The sequence below is a fragment of the Bos indicus x Bos taurus genome, chromosome 5, assembly GCF_003369695.1.
Source record: "Bos indicus x Bos taurus breed Angus x Brahman F1 hybrid chromosome 5, Bos_hybrid_MaternalHap_v2.0, whole genome shotgun sequence".
Classification (NCBI taxonomy): Eukaryota; Metazoa; Chordata; class Mammalia; order Artiodactyla; family Bovidae; genus Bos; species Bos indicus x Bos taurus.
In genome coordinates, this window is record NC_040080.1 from 9,881,891 (window position 1) to 9,895,945 (window position 14,055).

The 14,055-nt window shown below is 38.6% G+C and overlaps 1 protein-coding gene across 2 annotated transcripts in view; it reads left to right on the forward strand.

Moving 5' to 3' along the window:
- Positions 1-14,055, forward strand: part of DDX17 (DEAD-box helicase 17) — an 18,284-nt gene continuing 4,229 nt past the window's right edge. The window contains exons 1-11 of one of the 2 annotated variants that reach the window (XM_027540789.1): positions 1-368; positions 4,347-4,497; positions 4,950-5,049; positions 5,661-5,794; positions 6,103-6,168; positions 7,429-7,570; positions 7,867-8,027; positions 8,110-8,282; positions 8,624-8,734; positions 8,867-8,928; positions 10,170-10,229. In XM_027540789.1, coding sequence (XP_027396590.1) covers positions 319-368; positions 4,347-4,497; positions 4,950-5,049; positions 5,661-5,794; positions 6,103-6,168; positions 7,429-7,570; positions 7,867-8,027; positions 8,110-8,282; positions 8,624-8,734; positions 8,867-8,928; positions 10,170-10,229 — 1,210 coding nt within the window. In that variant the 5' untranslated portion in view covers positions 1-318. The remainder of the gene's footprint in view (positions 369-4,346; positions 4,498-4,949; positions 5,050-5,660; positions 5,795-6,102; positions 6,169-7,428; positions 7,571-7,866; positions 8,028-8,109; positions 8,283-8,623; positions 8,735-8,866; positions 8,929-10,169; positions 10,230-14,055) is intronic. The other variant, XM_027540790.1, reaches the window with a different exon arrangement.

Sequence of the window (14,055 nt, forward strand, 5' to 3'; positions counted from 1 at the left end):
GCCGGCCGCCATTTTGTGCAGTCGCTGGGAAGGAAGGAGACGCCTAAGCCGCGGCACTGCCGGGTTTGAGCGTAGCCAAACCTACCCACTGCTTTTATAACCCCGATTCTCTGTGTTTTGCTCCCGTCTCCGACGAGAGAGGCGGCGACGGTGGCGTCTGCGACGGGAGACAGCGCGTCGGAGCGAGAGAGCGCCGCGCCTGCCGCCGCCCCAACAGCGGAGGCGCCGCCGCCATCGGTCGTCACCAGACCGGAGCCGCAGGCCCTCCCGAGCCCGGCCATCCGTGCCCCGCTCCCAGATCTCTATCCGTTTGGGACCATGCGCGGAGGCGGCTTTGGGGACCGGGACCGGGATCGTGACCGTGGAGGGTAAGGGGGGAGGAGGAGAGGAAAGGCCTTGTGTGCGCGGGGGGCGGGGAGGAGGTTGCTTCCTGGGGAGACCGCAGCCTGCGGTCAAGCGGAAGACTGGGGAGCTGACTGCAGGCCTAAGAGCGAAGCTCCCGACTGGGAAGCGAGGCGACCGGGGACTTAATAGCAGTTTAGTGCGCGGGCTTCTGGTGGGCTTGGGCCCCCGGGTCGCTGGCAGGGCGGTGGGGGGAGGGGGCGGCGGCTTGGCGACGCCCCAGCCCCTGCTTGCGGACGGTCGTCGTGGCGCGGCGCGGCCGGGCCTCAGTCCCGCAGGCAGCAGGAGGGGAGCTCTGGCCGCCGCCGACCCAGCCCGGGCCTCCTCAGTTTCCCGGCTTTCGAGCCCGGCGGATTTGAGCAAGTCATTTGATCTCTCCAAGGCTAGTGTTCATCGTGAAATGCGGATGTTCTTGCTGAGAAAGAAGGATGAAGTCTCCCAGTTCACCCTGGGAAAGTCTTTTAACGGCAAATGGCTTCCCTGTTTATGGAACTGGAAACCTGGTTCGAAACTAGAGACTTTTAAGAAGCGGACTTGCAGATTTTAAAATATTTTAAAATTACGTTTAGTTGTACTTTAACTCGAAGGAAGCACATTGGAATGCCAGCGACATTTGCTGATATTATTTGCTGTCTAAAACTGTCGTTTGGCGGGAGGGAGTTTTTTGTTTGTTTTAACGTTTCTTTTTTCTTCTCTAATTGGCCTGAACCGTCAACGTCTTGGTCTAACTTGAAATGTTTTGATCTAGTAATGCCACGGTTACTGGAAGTTAACAGGATTAAACGTGAAGTCCTCCCAGATACTGAGATTCAAATCTTAAGGTTCCTCTTAATCGAAGAAGTCGCTTTAAAAAAAGTTTTATCTATGGATAAAAGTTTGGGGGACGCCACATCTTAATATATATAGATTTTGTGTGTGTGACCTTGGGCAAGATCCTGAACCTTTGTGAGCAGATTTTCTCTTCCGAAGGTGGGGATAGTAATTGCATTGTTCCCCAGAATTGAGATAGTAGTAGGCATCCTGTTAAAGCTGTTTTCGCCAAACATTTTTGTCTTTTGTGGTTCAAATACACAACTACCAGACCTAATAGTCAAACGCTCCTCAATTATTATTTGATTTACTGTGGCTCAGCTGGTAAAGAATCCGCCTGCAATGCGGGAGACCTAGCTTGGGAAGGTCCCCTGGAGAAGGGAGAGGCTAGCACTCCAGTATTCTGGCCTGGAGAATTCCGTGGACTGTATAGTCCATGGGATCGCAAAGTCGGACACGACTGAGCGACTTTCACTTACTAAATAAAAAGGATTATTTTGACTTACACTTTGTTCGGAAAGGAAATACTTGATTTTAGCTTTAAATTCAGAAGACTATAAGTGGAATGTTTGCTTAGTGTTTCACAGTATAGCCAAAGTTATAGTGAATTTCAATACAACCACTTAGGAAAAAGAACTTAATGTTTCCTAGTAAAATGAAAATGACCCAGAATTCCTCTCAAGCTTTATACCCTAGACTCATAGGCCTAGAAAAACCCTTGTACATGTTCTTCGGTATCCATGTTTATAACAGTGTTATCTATGACAATATTAGAAACAGCTCAAATGTCTGGATAAATTCGTCCCATAAAATACAATAAAGCAGTAAAAAAGAAAAATTTATATCAGCATGTATGATTCACAAACATAATATTAAGTAAAAATACAAGGTGTTCTAGAAGGATAACGTAAGTAAACCAACAGATGACAAAACCAGAATACAAGGGAATGGCTAAAATTCGAGGTACTCATTGGTATGGGGATTCTAAACTTGAGATAGGCACATAGAAGCTATCAAAGTACTGATAATATTATTTCTTTACCATGGATGTTTTGTATTTACCATATATATGCTTTAATAAAAGGTTTATTACTCGAAAAGCAGAAAAAGTGAATTGCTGATCCATACTTTGTTTATCCTATATTGACTCTTAAAGTATCAGATATTAAGAAAAGACAAGAAATAATGTTTCAAACAAAATGGCACTTTCATAAGTGTGCCCTAACTCCCCCTTTACTATGAAATTTCTTTTGTTATTTGAATTGCTATTGTTCTTAACTGTACAGAGCTGAAATGTATTATTTTGAAAGGGGAATGAGTGAGGTAGTGTATGTACATGTACAGTCCAAATGCATTGTACATGATTCTGCATGTTAATGTGTAAATCTTTGAAACTGGCATTTATTGCAAATCAAAATTAATACTCGAAACATTAAGGAGCAGCATAGTATGCAAGGGGTTAGGATATGTGGATATTTAAATGATTATACAAATGCACTCAGGTTCTACAAGAGGAAAGGCTCTCTTGGATATTGTAGTCAACCTTATAAAGGGGGTAGAAAGCGTATTTTTTAAGAATCCCATGTTTCAAATTACAGTGTATCTTTAGAAAAGGATGATATGTCTTGGTTAAATAGCCAAGGCAATAGGGAAAAAGGAAAAACTTTGAAAAATAAGGGCTATCTTGAATAAGTCTTGGACATTTTTTTCAAAAGTTCTGTTTTCTTCTAGGTTGTTATTTTAAGATCTGAGTAATATTGGAGTGCAGCAGCAGCATTGAAATTGGCATTTTTTGGGAACCACATTTGTTGTTGTTCAGTCACTAAATTGTGTCTGACCCCGCAGCACTGTGGACTGCAGCACACCAGGCTTCCCTGTCCTCACTGTCTCCCAGAGTTTGCTCAGATTCAGGTCCATTGAATCAGTGGTGCTCTCCAACCATCTCATCCTCTCCCTCCCCTCTCGACTGCCTTGGATCTTTCCCAGCATTAGGGTCTTTTCTGAAGAACCACATAATTAGGCAGCCAATCTCTGAAAATTAGTATTTGGTCATTTTTCTTTGCAAGACTGACAGTTTAAAGACTTGGCTTTTTTATTTGTAGAGAACCTTATTTATTGATAGAATTGTGTTAGTTGCCTCACCTAAAAGGGAGAGAGGAGGAGGGGTCAGCCTCCAATTTGGTCTTAAGCCTGAGGATGTATTGAAGGTGTTGATTGGTATTGATCAACAGTAATATGAAGGTGTTGATTGGTATTGATCAACAGTAATACAAATGGAATCTGCCAAGTTCTGTCTTTTTGAATTAAATACTTAATGGTCCCAATAAAATTACCTTCCATCAGTCTTTGTATATTTGTATTTAGAGAAATATCTAGTTGGCTCTTTAAGCCAAGAAATTTTAAGAGCATTTTGAGTTCCAGGAAATTGACATGCTTTAGAATGGTTACTACATTTACTGCCTGTTGATTAGTGGAACCACTTGCAAAATGATGTTATGAATGAGTTAGAGTAGAAAAGGAGAATTAAATTTGGTGTAATGTTTTCAGGAGTAAGGAAATGGGATGGAAACATTGTATATTTGTACACCAAAACAATGTCCTATGCCTTAGTAGGTTGAAATACAGAATTGAAGACCATCTTAATCTTAGGATTCTTTGTAGGAAACAGAACATTTCAAGTTTGGCTAATGGCCATATTTGTATTCCAGTTGAATTTGTCTGTTGTGAAAGCAAGATAAAGCAGAAAGAATGGTTTTTAAATTGTTTTAAAGACCTCAGATAACTTTTTCTACCTGTCCACAGTTTTGCCCTAATTTAAACTTAATATCCTCACTTAGCTTCATTTCTGAATATTACATAAGAGTAGCGATTTCTGTTCACTTTAGTATTTTTAGCACCACTTAAAACAGTACCTGGTTTATAGTTGATACCCAGTAACAATTTGTTGAATGAATACAATTATGCCAATTTGTACTGTTTACTATGCCAGATACTGTTTTAAGTACTTTACACAAATATTTTTTTTGGAGGGGGTTGGTAGTATCTTAAGAGTTGCATCTTTTTACATGTTTTTATGGCACCTGAGATATTTTGCTTTAAAAATACTAATAAACTGAAAATTTTGATGTTTCTAGATTTGGAGCAAGAGGTGGTGGTGGCCTTCCCCCAAAGAAATTTGGTAATCCTGGGGAGCGTCTACGTAAAAAGAAGTGGGATTTGAGTGAGCTCCCCAAGTTTGAGAAGAATTTTTACGTTGAACATCCAGAAGTGGCAAGACTGACTCCAGTAAGTTTGAGGGGCGGTATTTATTTACCTTTTCTTCACATACAATAATGAACCAAGTAGATAAATTACCCAAAGTTTACTCATATATAGCCAAACTTTACTCATATATTTATATACAAAGTTTACTCTTGTGTTTTTTATTCTGGTGTGGTGGGACTTTTCCTTTGGTTCTTAGGAAAGCTGATACTCATAAGAGAAAGCACTTGATTCTCATATGTTGTTGGTTATATTTCATCTTTCTGAGTTAACTGTTCTTGTGTGGAAAATGAAACTTACTGCCTGCTTTGTTGACTTAGAAAGTTGAACATACGTGAAAAGCGCTGTAAGAAATGTTAAACATATTTTCCATTGTAATTGTGAATTTGATAATTGTTATGCTATATTAGAACATAAAGTTTTGCACATTTAGAATAAATTGGTTACTGATTTGTCTTACTTTGTTTCTTAAATAGTATGAGGTTGATGAATTACGCCGAAAGAAAGAGATTACAGTGAGAGGGGGAGATGTTTGTCCTAAACCTGTGTTTGCCTTCCATCATGCTAACTTCCCACGTAAGTGCTTTTCATTCTGGGATATTAATTGTTAATTTAGCTTGAATGGTCACTGTGGTCATAAGTTATTTAAAGGTTTTGACCCAGCTCAGGATTTTGTTGAAAAGACAAATAGAAACCTTTCACAAAAGTTCAAGTTTTTTTTTTAAGGGGGCGGGGTTGTCTTTTTAATGCTCATGTGTTCTCAATTTAGAACTTTTTTTGGGTCTTTTGCAAGGTTTTTTTTTTAATTTGGTTTTCATCTTTCCTTGGGGTTTTGCCCTCTACGTTTTAGAAAAATAGCAAAATAAAATTGCTTTCTACCTGGATAAAATTTGGATTAGATAAACAGTATCTAATGGCTACTAGGTACCTTAGATACTTTAGACCAATGGTTTTCAAGTTTTTGAGAATAAGGGTAGATGGCTGTGGCAGTAGCCTTCTTGAGAAGTAGTCAGCAGGTCAAATAACTGAATTTCAGTAACTGAAGACAAAACTACTGTTTCTCTTGGAGAGATGTAAAGCTGGATAATTCTTGCCTTTGGTGAGCTTAACAAGTTTTTATAATTTCTTTTGGCTGTAGTTTCACTTCTTAGTTTTACCTAAAAGCAATAATATCTGTTCTTGTACAGAATACGTAATGGATGTGTTGATGGATCAGCACTTTACAGAACCAACTCCAATTCAGTGCCAGGGATTTCCCTTGGCTCTTAGTGGCCGGGATATGGTGGGCATTGCTCAGACTGGCTCTGGGAAGACGTTGGCGGTATGTAACCCGCAAGGGAAGACTTTTCATATTGTGGTAACTTATTTTACTGTTGTAAATATTACATATATTCTCAATGTTTAAAATTCTAATTCAGATAGTGGAAGTAATATTTCAGCTTTTTTAGCTATCTGAAATATGTGGAAGCATTTTATGTTCACATTTGCATTGTATATATGTGTAAGAGATGTGAATTCTGTTTTCCCTTTCCTGGTTTTACTTAGACATTATCAATTACTGTGATAACTTAGAACAGTTACTATAATGGCTTAGTTTTGGCGTAAGACTGTCCTTCTTTTCTCCTCCAGTATTTGCTACCTGCAATTGTTCATATTAACCACCAGCCTTACTTGGAAAGAGGAGATGGCCCAATTGTAAGTGTGTTTCAGTTTGTTTATACTTCAAAAAATAACTAGTTTATTATTATGTTTCAGGCACTGTACTTTACGTGTGTTCTCAGATTTCATTCTCAACCCCACCTTCCATATCTGGAGGAAATATTGTCTTACTGGTAAATCTTAGGCACAAAGCAATTAAGTGACTGGCCCGGGTCAGACAGTAATTAAATTGCTGAGCTTGAATTTGAATCAGTCTTACTTTTAACTACTGTGCCTGTTACCTTCATATGTAGGCATTTTCTGTGCATTAAATGCAGATGCACTGCTTAATTGCCCATTGATACTATGAGGGATACAAAGGTGTAAAATGAGATTCTTGCTCTGTGGATATAAGTCAGGTTTGGGATGTGTATTTTTTGTGTTTAAGTAATGCTTTTGTAAATGTTTTTGAGCAGCACCATTTTCTGGTTTGATCATTTTCAGTTAATACTATTTACTGTAAGCTTTCAGTAGTGGTCTTCAAACATTTTGAATGCACTTTCTTAACATTTTTTTAATAGAGCTTGCACTCACTATATGTTTATAAGTATGTACATTATACAGTATGTCTTAATGATTCACAACAAGAAGTAGTACATTAACTTTTCATTACATAATATGTAATGTATTTCATATGGCTAATGGAGTTAGCAATATTATCATTAACTAATGTCTAATGGATTGATATACCAAGTGAGAGTTATTGTTACCAGCATATATGATTCCTGTTTCAAAGTGTCTTAATTTTATTTGACAACTTCTTGTCACATTGTGTATAAATCAACCTTGTTTTTGCCAGATTTGCCTGGTCAAGAGCTTAAACTAGATGTCAGGAAAATGTCAGCTCTGCTCTTTTCTTGTTCTGGTATTTAAAGTTTGGGACTTGTTTTTGGGACTGGTTTTGTTACAGGAATATTGTAGCTACTTACTCATTTTGTGAGTTGTTTAGTTAAAACTAGGTAATACAGTCTATAAATCTACTTACGTAGCACACATTAATGAATTGTGTCAAAAGTCAACCATCATACTACATGGCAAATATTAGTTCTCAAATTGGATTGACCAAAAGATTCATTGAGGTTTTTCTGTAAGATGTTAGGGATATGATTTTTAGCCACATTACAGTGCAATATCTTAACACCTGCTGCCTTCCCAGGCCCCTACCACAGATTAGACAATAGAGAAATAACCTTTTTGCACTTTTTTTTGTTGCCCTTAAACTTGGAGTGATGTCTCAAATGATTTGTTTGCTTTAAGTGTCTAGTTCTGGCTCCTACCAGAGAGCTTGCCCAGCAAGTACAGCAAGTGGCTGATGACTATGGCAAATGTTCCAGATTGAAGAGCACTTGCATCTATGGAGGTGCTCCTAAGGGTCCCCAGATTCGAGATTTGGAGAGAGGTAGGGAAAAAAGAGCATTTAAGAATTTTTAGTTTTATTTTACCAGGTTTTGTAAATGAAATTGAAGAGGAAAATAGTGGATTCTGGCGGGGTGGGGGGGATCAGTATTTTAGTAGCTTAGAAATTCTCAAATACGGTTAAAATGCTATTTTAGGAAAGTCCAGTGTGGCTAGAGATTTAATGGGGTTTTTATACATAAATTCTTGTTACATCATGTTTTTTTCTAGGTACTTGCTGAAGTTTGAACAGCATTTAAAGAATTCTTAGTTGAATAGATCTTTGGTTTTGTTTTACAGGTGTTGAGATCTGTATAGCTACTCCTGGACGCCTGATAGATTTCCTGGAGTCAGGAAAGACAAATCTTCGCCGATGTACTTACCTTGTACTGGATGAAGCTGACAGAATGCTTGATATGGGCTTTGAGCCCCAGATTCGTAAAATTGTTGACCAAATCAGGGTGTGTAAAGCTTACGTTTTTTTAATATCCTTTGCCTATAGTGGTTCCTTAATCTAAAAGAAACTCTTTCTTTTCCTGATAGCCTGATAGGCAGACATTAATGTGGAGTGCCACCTGGCCGAAAGAAGTAAGACAGCTGGCAGAGGATTTCCTTCGTGATTACACCCAGATCAACGTAGGCAATCTGGAGTTGAGTGCCAACCACAACATCCTCCAGATTGTGGATGTCTGCATGGAAAGTGAAAAAGACCACAAGTATGAGAGATTTCACTGTTTTGATAATGCTGATAAAACTTTTCCTCTAATAATCTTCTAAAATTAAAGTGTTATTCATAGAAGCCAGTATTGCCTAGCCTTGAACACATTAAAAGCATTGTTTTCCAACAATCCATTATGTATGTTTTCAGAGCATTGAGGTTAAAGGCAGGAATTCTGGATTCTTAAATTTGACCAGCTCTGATAATTCCCAGCTATATTGAAAGTAATTTGAAAAGAAGATACTAAAACTTTGAAGGGTTGAATCTGGAAACATAGCTTCTGCGTAATGTATAAGGAAGTCTTCTCTAGATGACTTCATTGTTTCGTGTTGTTTTCAGGTTAATCCAACTTATGGAGGAAATAATGGCTGAAAAGGAAAATAAAACCATAATATTTGTAGAGACGAAGAGACGCTGTGATGACCTTACTCGAAGGATGCGCAGAGATGGGTAAGTGCAGCACTGATGTAATTAATTTGCCTCGGATTTTATAATTCAGTAGGAATTTGTAAATTGGTACTGTTAATGTTGTATAGTATTTCAATAATTCCTAATATGTACTTGGCTTTTTTCTTCTGACAGTTGGCCAGCTATGTGTATACATGGAGACAAGAGTCAACCAGAAAGAGATTGGGTACTTAATGGTGAGTTCAAAACTAAGCATTGTCCTTACAGTGTATTTCAGGGATTGACAAACATTCTGCAAAGAGCCAGGTAGTAAATATTTTTGGCTTTGCAGATTTTATAGTGGTTTGTGTCACAACTGTTAGCTGCTATTGCAGCACAAATATAGCCATAGACATTATGTAAAGAGAGCCTGGCTGTGTTCCAGCAAAACTTTATTGCAGAAATGGGCTTTGTGCCACATTTGATCCTTAGACCAGAGTTTGCCTAGCTCTGCCCTGGTTTTTTGAATATTGGGAGCATTTTTGTCATCTCCACTGTACTTTTAATGTCAGTAATGCTGAGTCTTTATACTACTTTTTCACCACTTAAACATAAGTTCTTGCCTTTATAGATACATACAGTGGCCTGGAAGCTCCTGGAAATTTTAATGGAGGCTTCATCATGTTAACTCAGTCTCCACCTCCTCTCATGTCCTCTGAGGGTTGAGAGTGGGGCTCAAAGTTCCAAACTTCTCCAATCACGGCTTGGTCTTTCTGGTGACCAGCTTCTGTCCAGGAGCTATTCTGGAGCCCATTAAGTGTCATTTTGTTAGAAGAGATCTCTTATCACCCAGGAAATTGAGGGATTTAGGAACTCTTTGTTCAGGTATCAGGGTCAAAGGCTTTTAAGTATTAGAATAAAAGATTCTCTTAGCATCTCTGTTTCATGAGGGTTTTAGGAGCTCAGTGCCAGGAACTGAGGGTAGAGACCTATAGATACACCTACATGTATGTATGAATATATATATACATGAACTGTATATTTTATTTCTATATATATATTCTATTATTTCACAGGCCAAAGCTATGGTTTCCCCTTTGATTTCATGTCTTTTAAACTTCCTCTCCCTTTCTCTATCCCTTCCCCTACCCCGACTTCTGGTTTTATTTGGGAGATTACTTTGCTGTCACAATTTAAGAGAAGAAAAATTCCAATTCATGTTAATTTTGTTGCAAACTGCCCCACCATTTTAATGTTACTTCATTGTTACGTAACTTTTTCATCTATTGCTTCTTGGCTAATGGTGAATATAATAAATATTTTCAAAAGAATTACTATTAACTTTAAAAAAGCTTGGTATGTTCTGACACCATTACTTGAAATTTTAACATAGTAGAAAAGGCCAGAGAGCTGGGAATGTTTATTTGGTCACTTTAAGATATATCACATATCTCTGATTTTATAACTTGGTTTTCATAATATCATCCTTGTTTTGCAGAGTTCCGTTCTGGAAAGGCTCCCATTCTCATTGCCACAGATGTAGCCTCCCGTGGGCTAGGTTTGTATAGATAGGTGTCTCTGTCAATGGTATATATATCTTTTGGTTTAAAGATTTGCTTGTCATTTCACATTAGAGTTGCATATACATGTGTTTAGATAAATATTTAAAAGAGAAGAATTACATACAAAGTACGTGATTTCCCCCCACCCCCCACATTTTTTTTTTTTTAAACCTTGGTGGGTTTTTTTGTTTTGTTTTTTATTTTCTTTTTATTTTCACAGTCTCTTCCTGCTCCTAACAAACAGGCTTTGGTCTGCAGCAAGGCCTAGGCATGACTATTTAAACAGTTGGAGGGAGAGGAGACATTCAGTTGAACAGCTCAACTTCTTCCTGGTTTTATTCTATTTTCTGGGTGAATAGAATGAGCCTGATTGAACCTAGCTACTAGAAGCTAGTTTCTTCAGTTATTTTTTTCCCCTCTACGAATATATCTGTGGAGGTACAATTCCATGAATGCTAATATATTCTTGGGATTTAGTAAGTCTATAAATATGATACCTTTCAGCAATTAAATCTGCTTTGCCCAATTTAATTTACTGAAGTAAAATTAACATGAGCACTCAGTTATCCCCTCTTCCCACCCATACTTATATCATTGATGTGCTTGCTGTCTTCCAATTTAAGATCTTAATCTGAAGCTGATGTTCTGGAGTTTAAACCCATTATGGTTTTATGCAGAGATATTTTGTGGTACTTTAGCCCTTTCTGAGAAAAATAGGTGTAATTCAAAACTTAATTTTAAAAAATAAGAGTATTTCTATTACAAAGATATTTTTAAATTATTGACATATTTCTTGCTGAGTAAGGCGAGAAGCAACCATATTCCCTATGATACTCAACATAAAGCAAGTATTTGAACTAGATTACAAAGTAATGAAGGCTTTTTATACATTGCACTCAACGTATTCCCTCCTTCAGAGGTGGTGACTTGCAGCCATGACTGAAAAATTGTCTCTACCCTCTGAGGTCATGTCTGGATCTGTGCGGTTAGAACTTGGGCCTGTTGGGAGAAGAGGCTGAAGCCTGAAAGCAGTTTACATAAAAGCTTTCAGTGATGGTGGTTTTTAAACAGGCTTGCTATGTGCTGGTAGCTTCTTTGTGCATCTTGCCTAGACAATTTAAAATATTTGTTCCATGTCCCCCTGCATTTCTAAACCAAATCAATTGGCTGCCATTAGAATAACTTAGACTCTTCATCCCACCCCCACTCATCCAAGAGAGGGGAGAGGGAACGTATCTGAGTCTGTTTCTTGTTACTCAACATCAGTGCTTGTTTTGGGCCCCTTTGTTTGCTGCCTTGTAAAAATCGAAAGGGGAAACCCACCAAAATGGCAGAATGCTGACCAAGGTCCTACAAGATCCTGGAAAGTGAAGGCTTCTACCTCATAGACAGGGGTGCAATTTTCAGCTGAGTCACCAGGCCTTTTTTCACTTCCTGTCGAGCGATGGCCTCTTAAATATTCCCTTCAGGTAAGTTCTCTGATTCCCATAACTTTATAATAGTCGTCCTCAGGAAATAATAGTCATCCTAGTCATCTTTATAATAGTCATCCTATTTATTCCCCTTCCAATGGGATATTTTTAATTTTTCCTTTTTTTTTTTTGTTTAAACTGCACACTGTTAAGCTAAAAGTGTTGAATTTATTTTGTTTTGTTTTTTAACAGAAGCTTTGATAGCAGCTGCAGATCACTCAGTACATGGCCGAGGCAAATCTACATTGGCCGGAAGCAGCTCTAGATGAGCCTATTGGCTAGTCTCAGTCCCTCCCAATTAGTGATTGGAGATTCAGGCCATGTCATAGGGCTTGTCACCCAAAAAGTTCTTACCCTAGGCAGCTGGCTAAAACATTAACTTTTTGATTTCTTACTCTGCAACAGCATCTTTAAAGCCACGAAGGTAATATTGTGACAGTGCACAAATAACATCAGGGCAGGCTAGACTGGAGAAAACCAAATTCTGCACTTGCTCTTACATGCCCTTAGCCTGCTATATGTGTGCACGTACAAGACACCTTTCTAGTGTGAAGAACTTGCACCATATCTGCCCCCCATTGAACCTCTCCACAAATGCTCCCAAGTGTTAGTACCTGAGCTGTTGACTCCAGTCCCCAGTGCTTTCTAGTAGGAAAGCACAAATCTGTGTCAGTGCAGTAATTCAGCCTGCTCTGCTGCCTGTGGTCATACACAATGAGACTGACTAAGGAGCATTCTAGCTCTGAAGATGCGATCATGGAGCATAATTCCCCACTTCCCCCATCTCACATCCATCCTAGCCCTGTAAATTTTTGTTTCCCTTTTGTTACATCATCATCCCTAGCCGGAGACTCACGCTGCCCCCTGTGATAACTGCCTTCTCGTCTTTCTGGTGTGATTTCAGGACTTTAGGGGTCAGTAAAGACTGAGGAGCCTTTATTGTAATAAGAAACAGACCTAATGCCCCTTTCTTCACAGGCCTTTTAACAGCAGCTGAATTTTTTTTTTTTTTTTTTAATCATCTCCCCTTTCCCCTGAAATTAATCCAGTCTGGGCAATAGATGCAGTCTGACCCTTTGGATGTAACTTACATTTTTTTATTAATTATTTTTTTCTACAATCACCCCAATTATCCTTGGGGGAGGCGTTGGAGGACCTGAAATTTTTACCCGAACCCAGGTTCTCCGGCGCTTGGCAACCAAATGGGGCTACAGAGAAGCATCTAAGCCAGTTCACAGAGCGAGCGTGTGTGGGGACTTCTCACTGCCACGGACCCTTGATGCATGCTCCCCGCGCTCCAGTGGTCCCGTGTCAGAAGGCGGAGTTTTCGAAAGGAGGCCGCCAAAAATAAAAGGCAAAGAGACGGGATCGGCTGCAGCGGTTTCCCAAAGGAGGAGGGAGTGTGCATCGGTCTGGTAACAAACAGAGAATGTTTTTTAATTATTTATATCACAAAAATCTGTGTTTTATCTAGGATATTTTCTGAATATTCTTTGTAAAATGCAGATTTTTTTCCACAAAACATTAGGATTCTTTGTTATATTCTTAAATTTGTTTGTTTAAGTAGGTAAAAATATACATTTAGTTGGAAGCATTACACTAACATTTACATACTTAAAACTTTAGGAGGTTGTTCAATTCAATTCCCAGCAGTGGACAGAACATTAAACTTGTGTCTCAAGGTTTCATGATGTTTTCCCACACTCTTTGGCTATTTAATTTTCCAGGTTATGTAGATAATCTTTGATAATTGAAGTAAGGACTGAGTTGAAGTAACCTTGAGTTGAGAAAAAAAACTCATTTGGCAAGAGCTGGGCTTGGTAGTACAGTGAAATTTTAGTGTAATGTGCTCTTGTGGTAATTGAAAGAAGAAAGATAATTTGGATGTTTCTGCAAAGGAAAATAAGTGTATTTAACTTTGGCTCTGATCAGTTTTGTCTTTTTTAATATAAGCAAAAATTTCTTAATCTAAAAATCTTAAGTCTCCATGTAAATGTAGTAATAAAGTATATGAAGTTTTTGTTTTTTTTGTTTTTTGTTTTCATTTTGCTCTGTGACTGGTTTAAAGGTAAGTTTGTTATATTACTGGTAGATTTTGCCAGGCTCTCCCAACAGAGTAGAAGTGATTTGGCCTTGTAGCTTAATGGTGGTATCACCTTAAACATTCCAGTTTTGAAAAAGATGGAACTGGAATTTGGTACAACTCCTGTCAGTAATGCTGGTTAAAATATGAAAGAGGCAGGAGTTTGAATAGTTGAATGGGATTCCCTTAGGATTTTACAGCTGATGCTTTCTCTGCATGTCCAAGCATCATTAATCCTCTTTTACTCTGTTGGGATGAGTCTTTTTT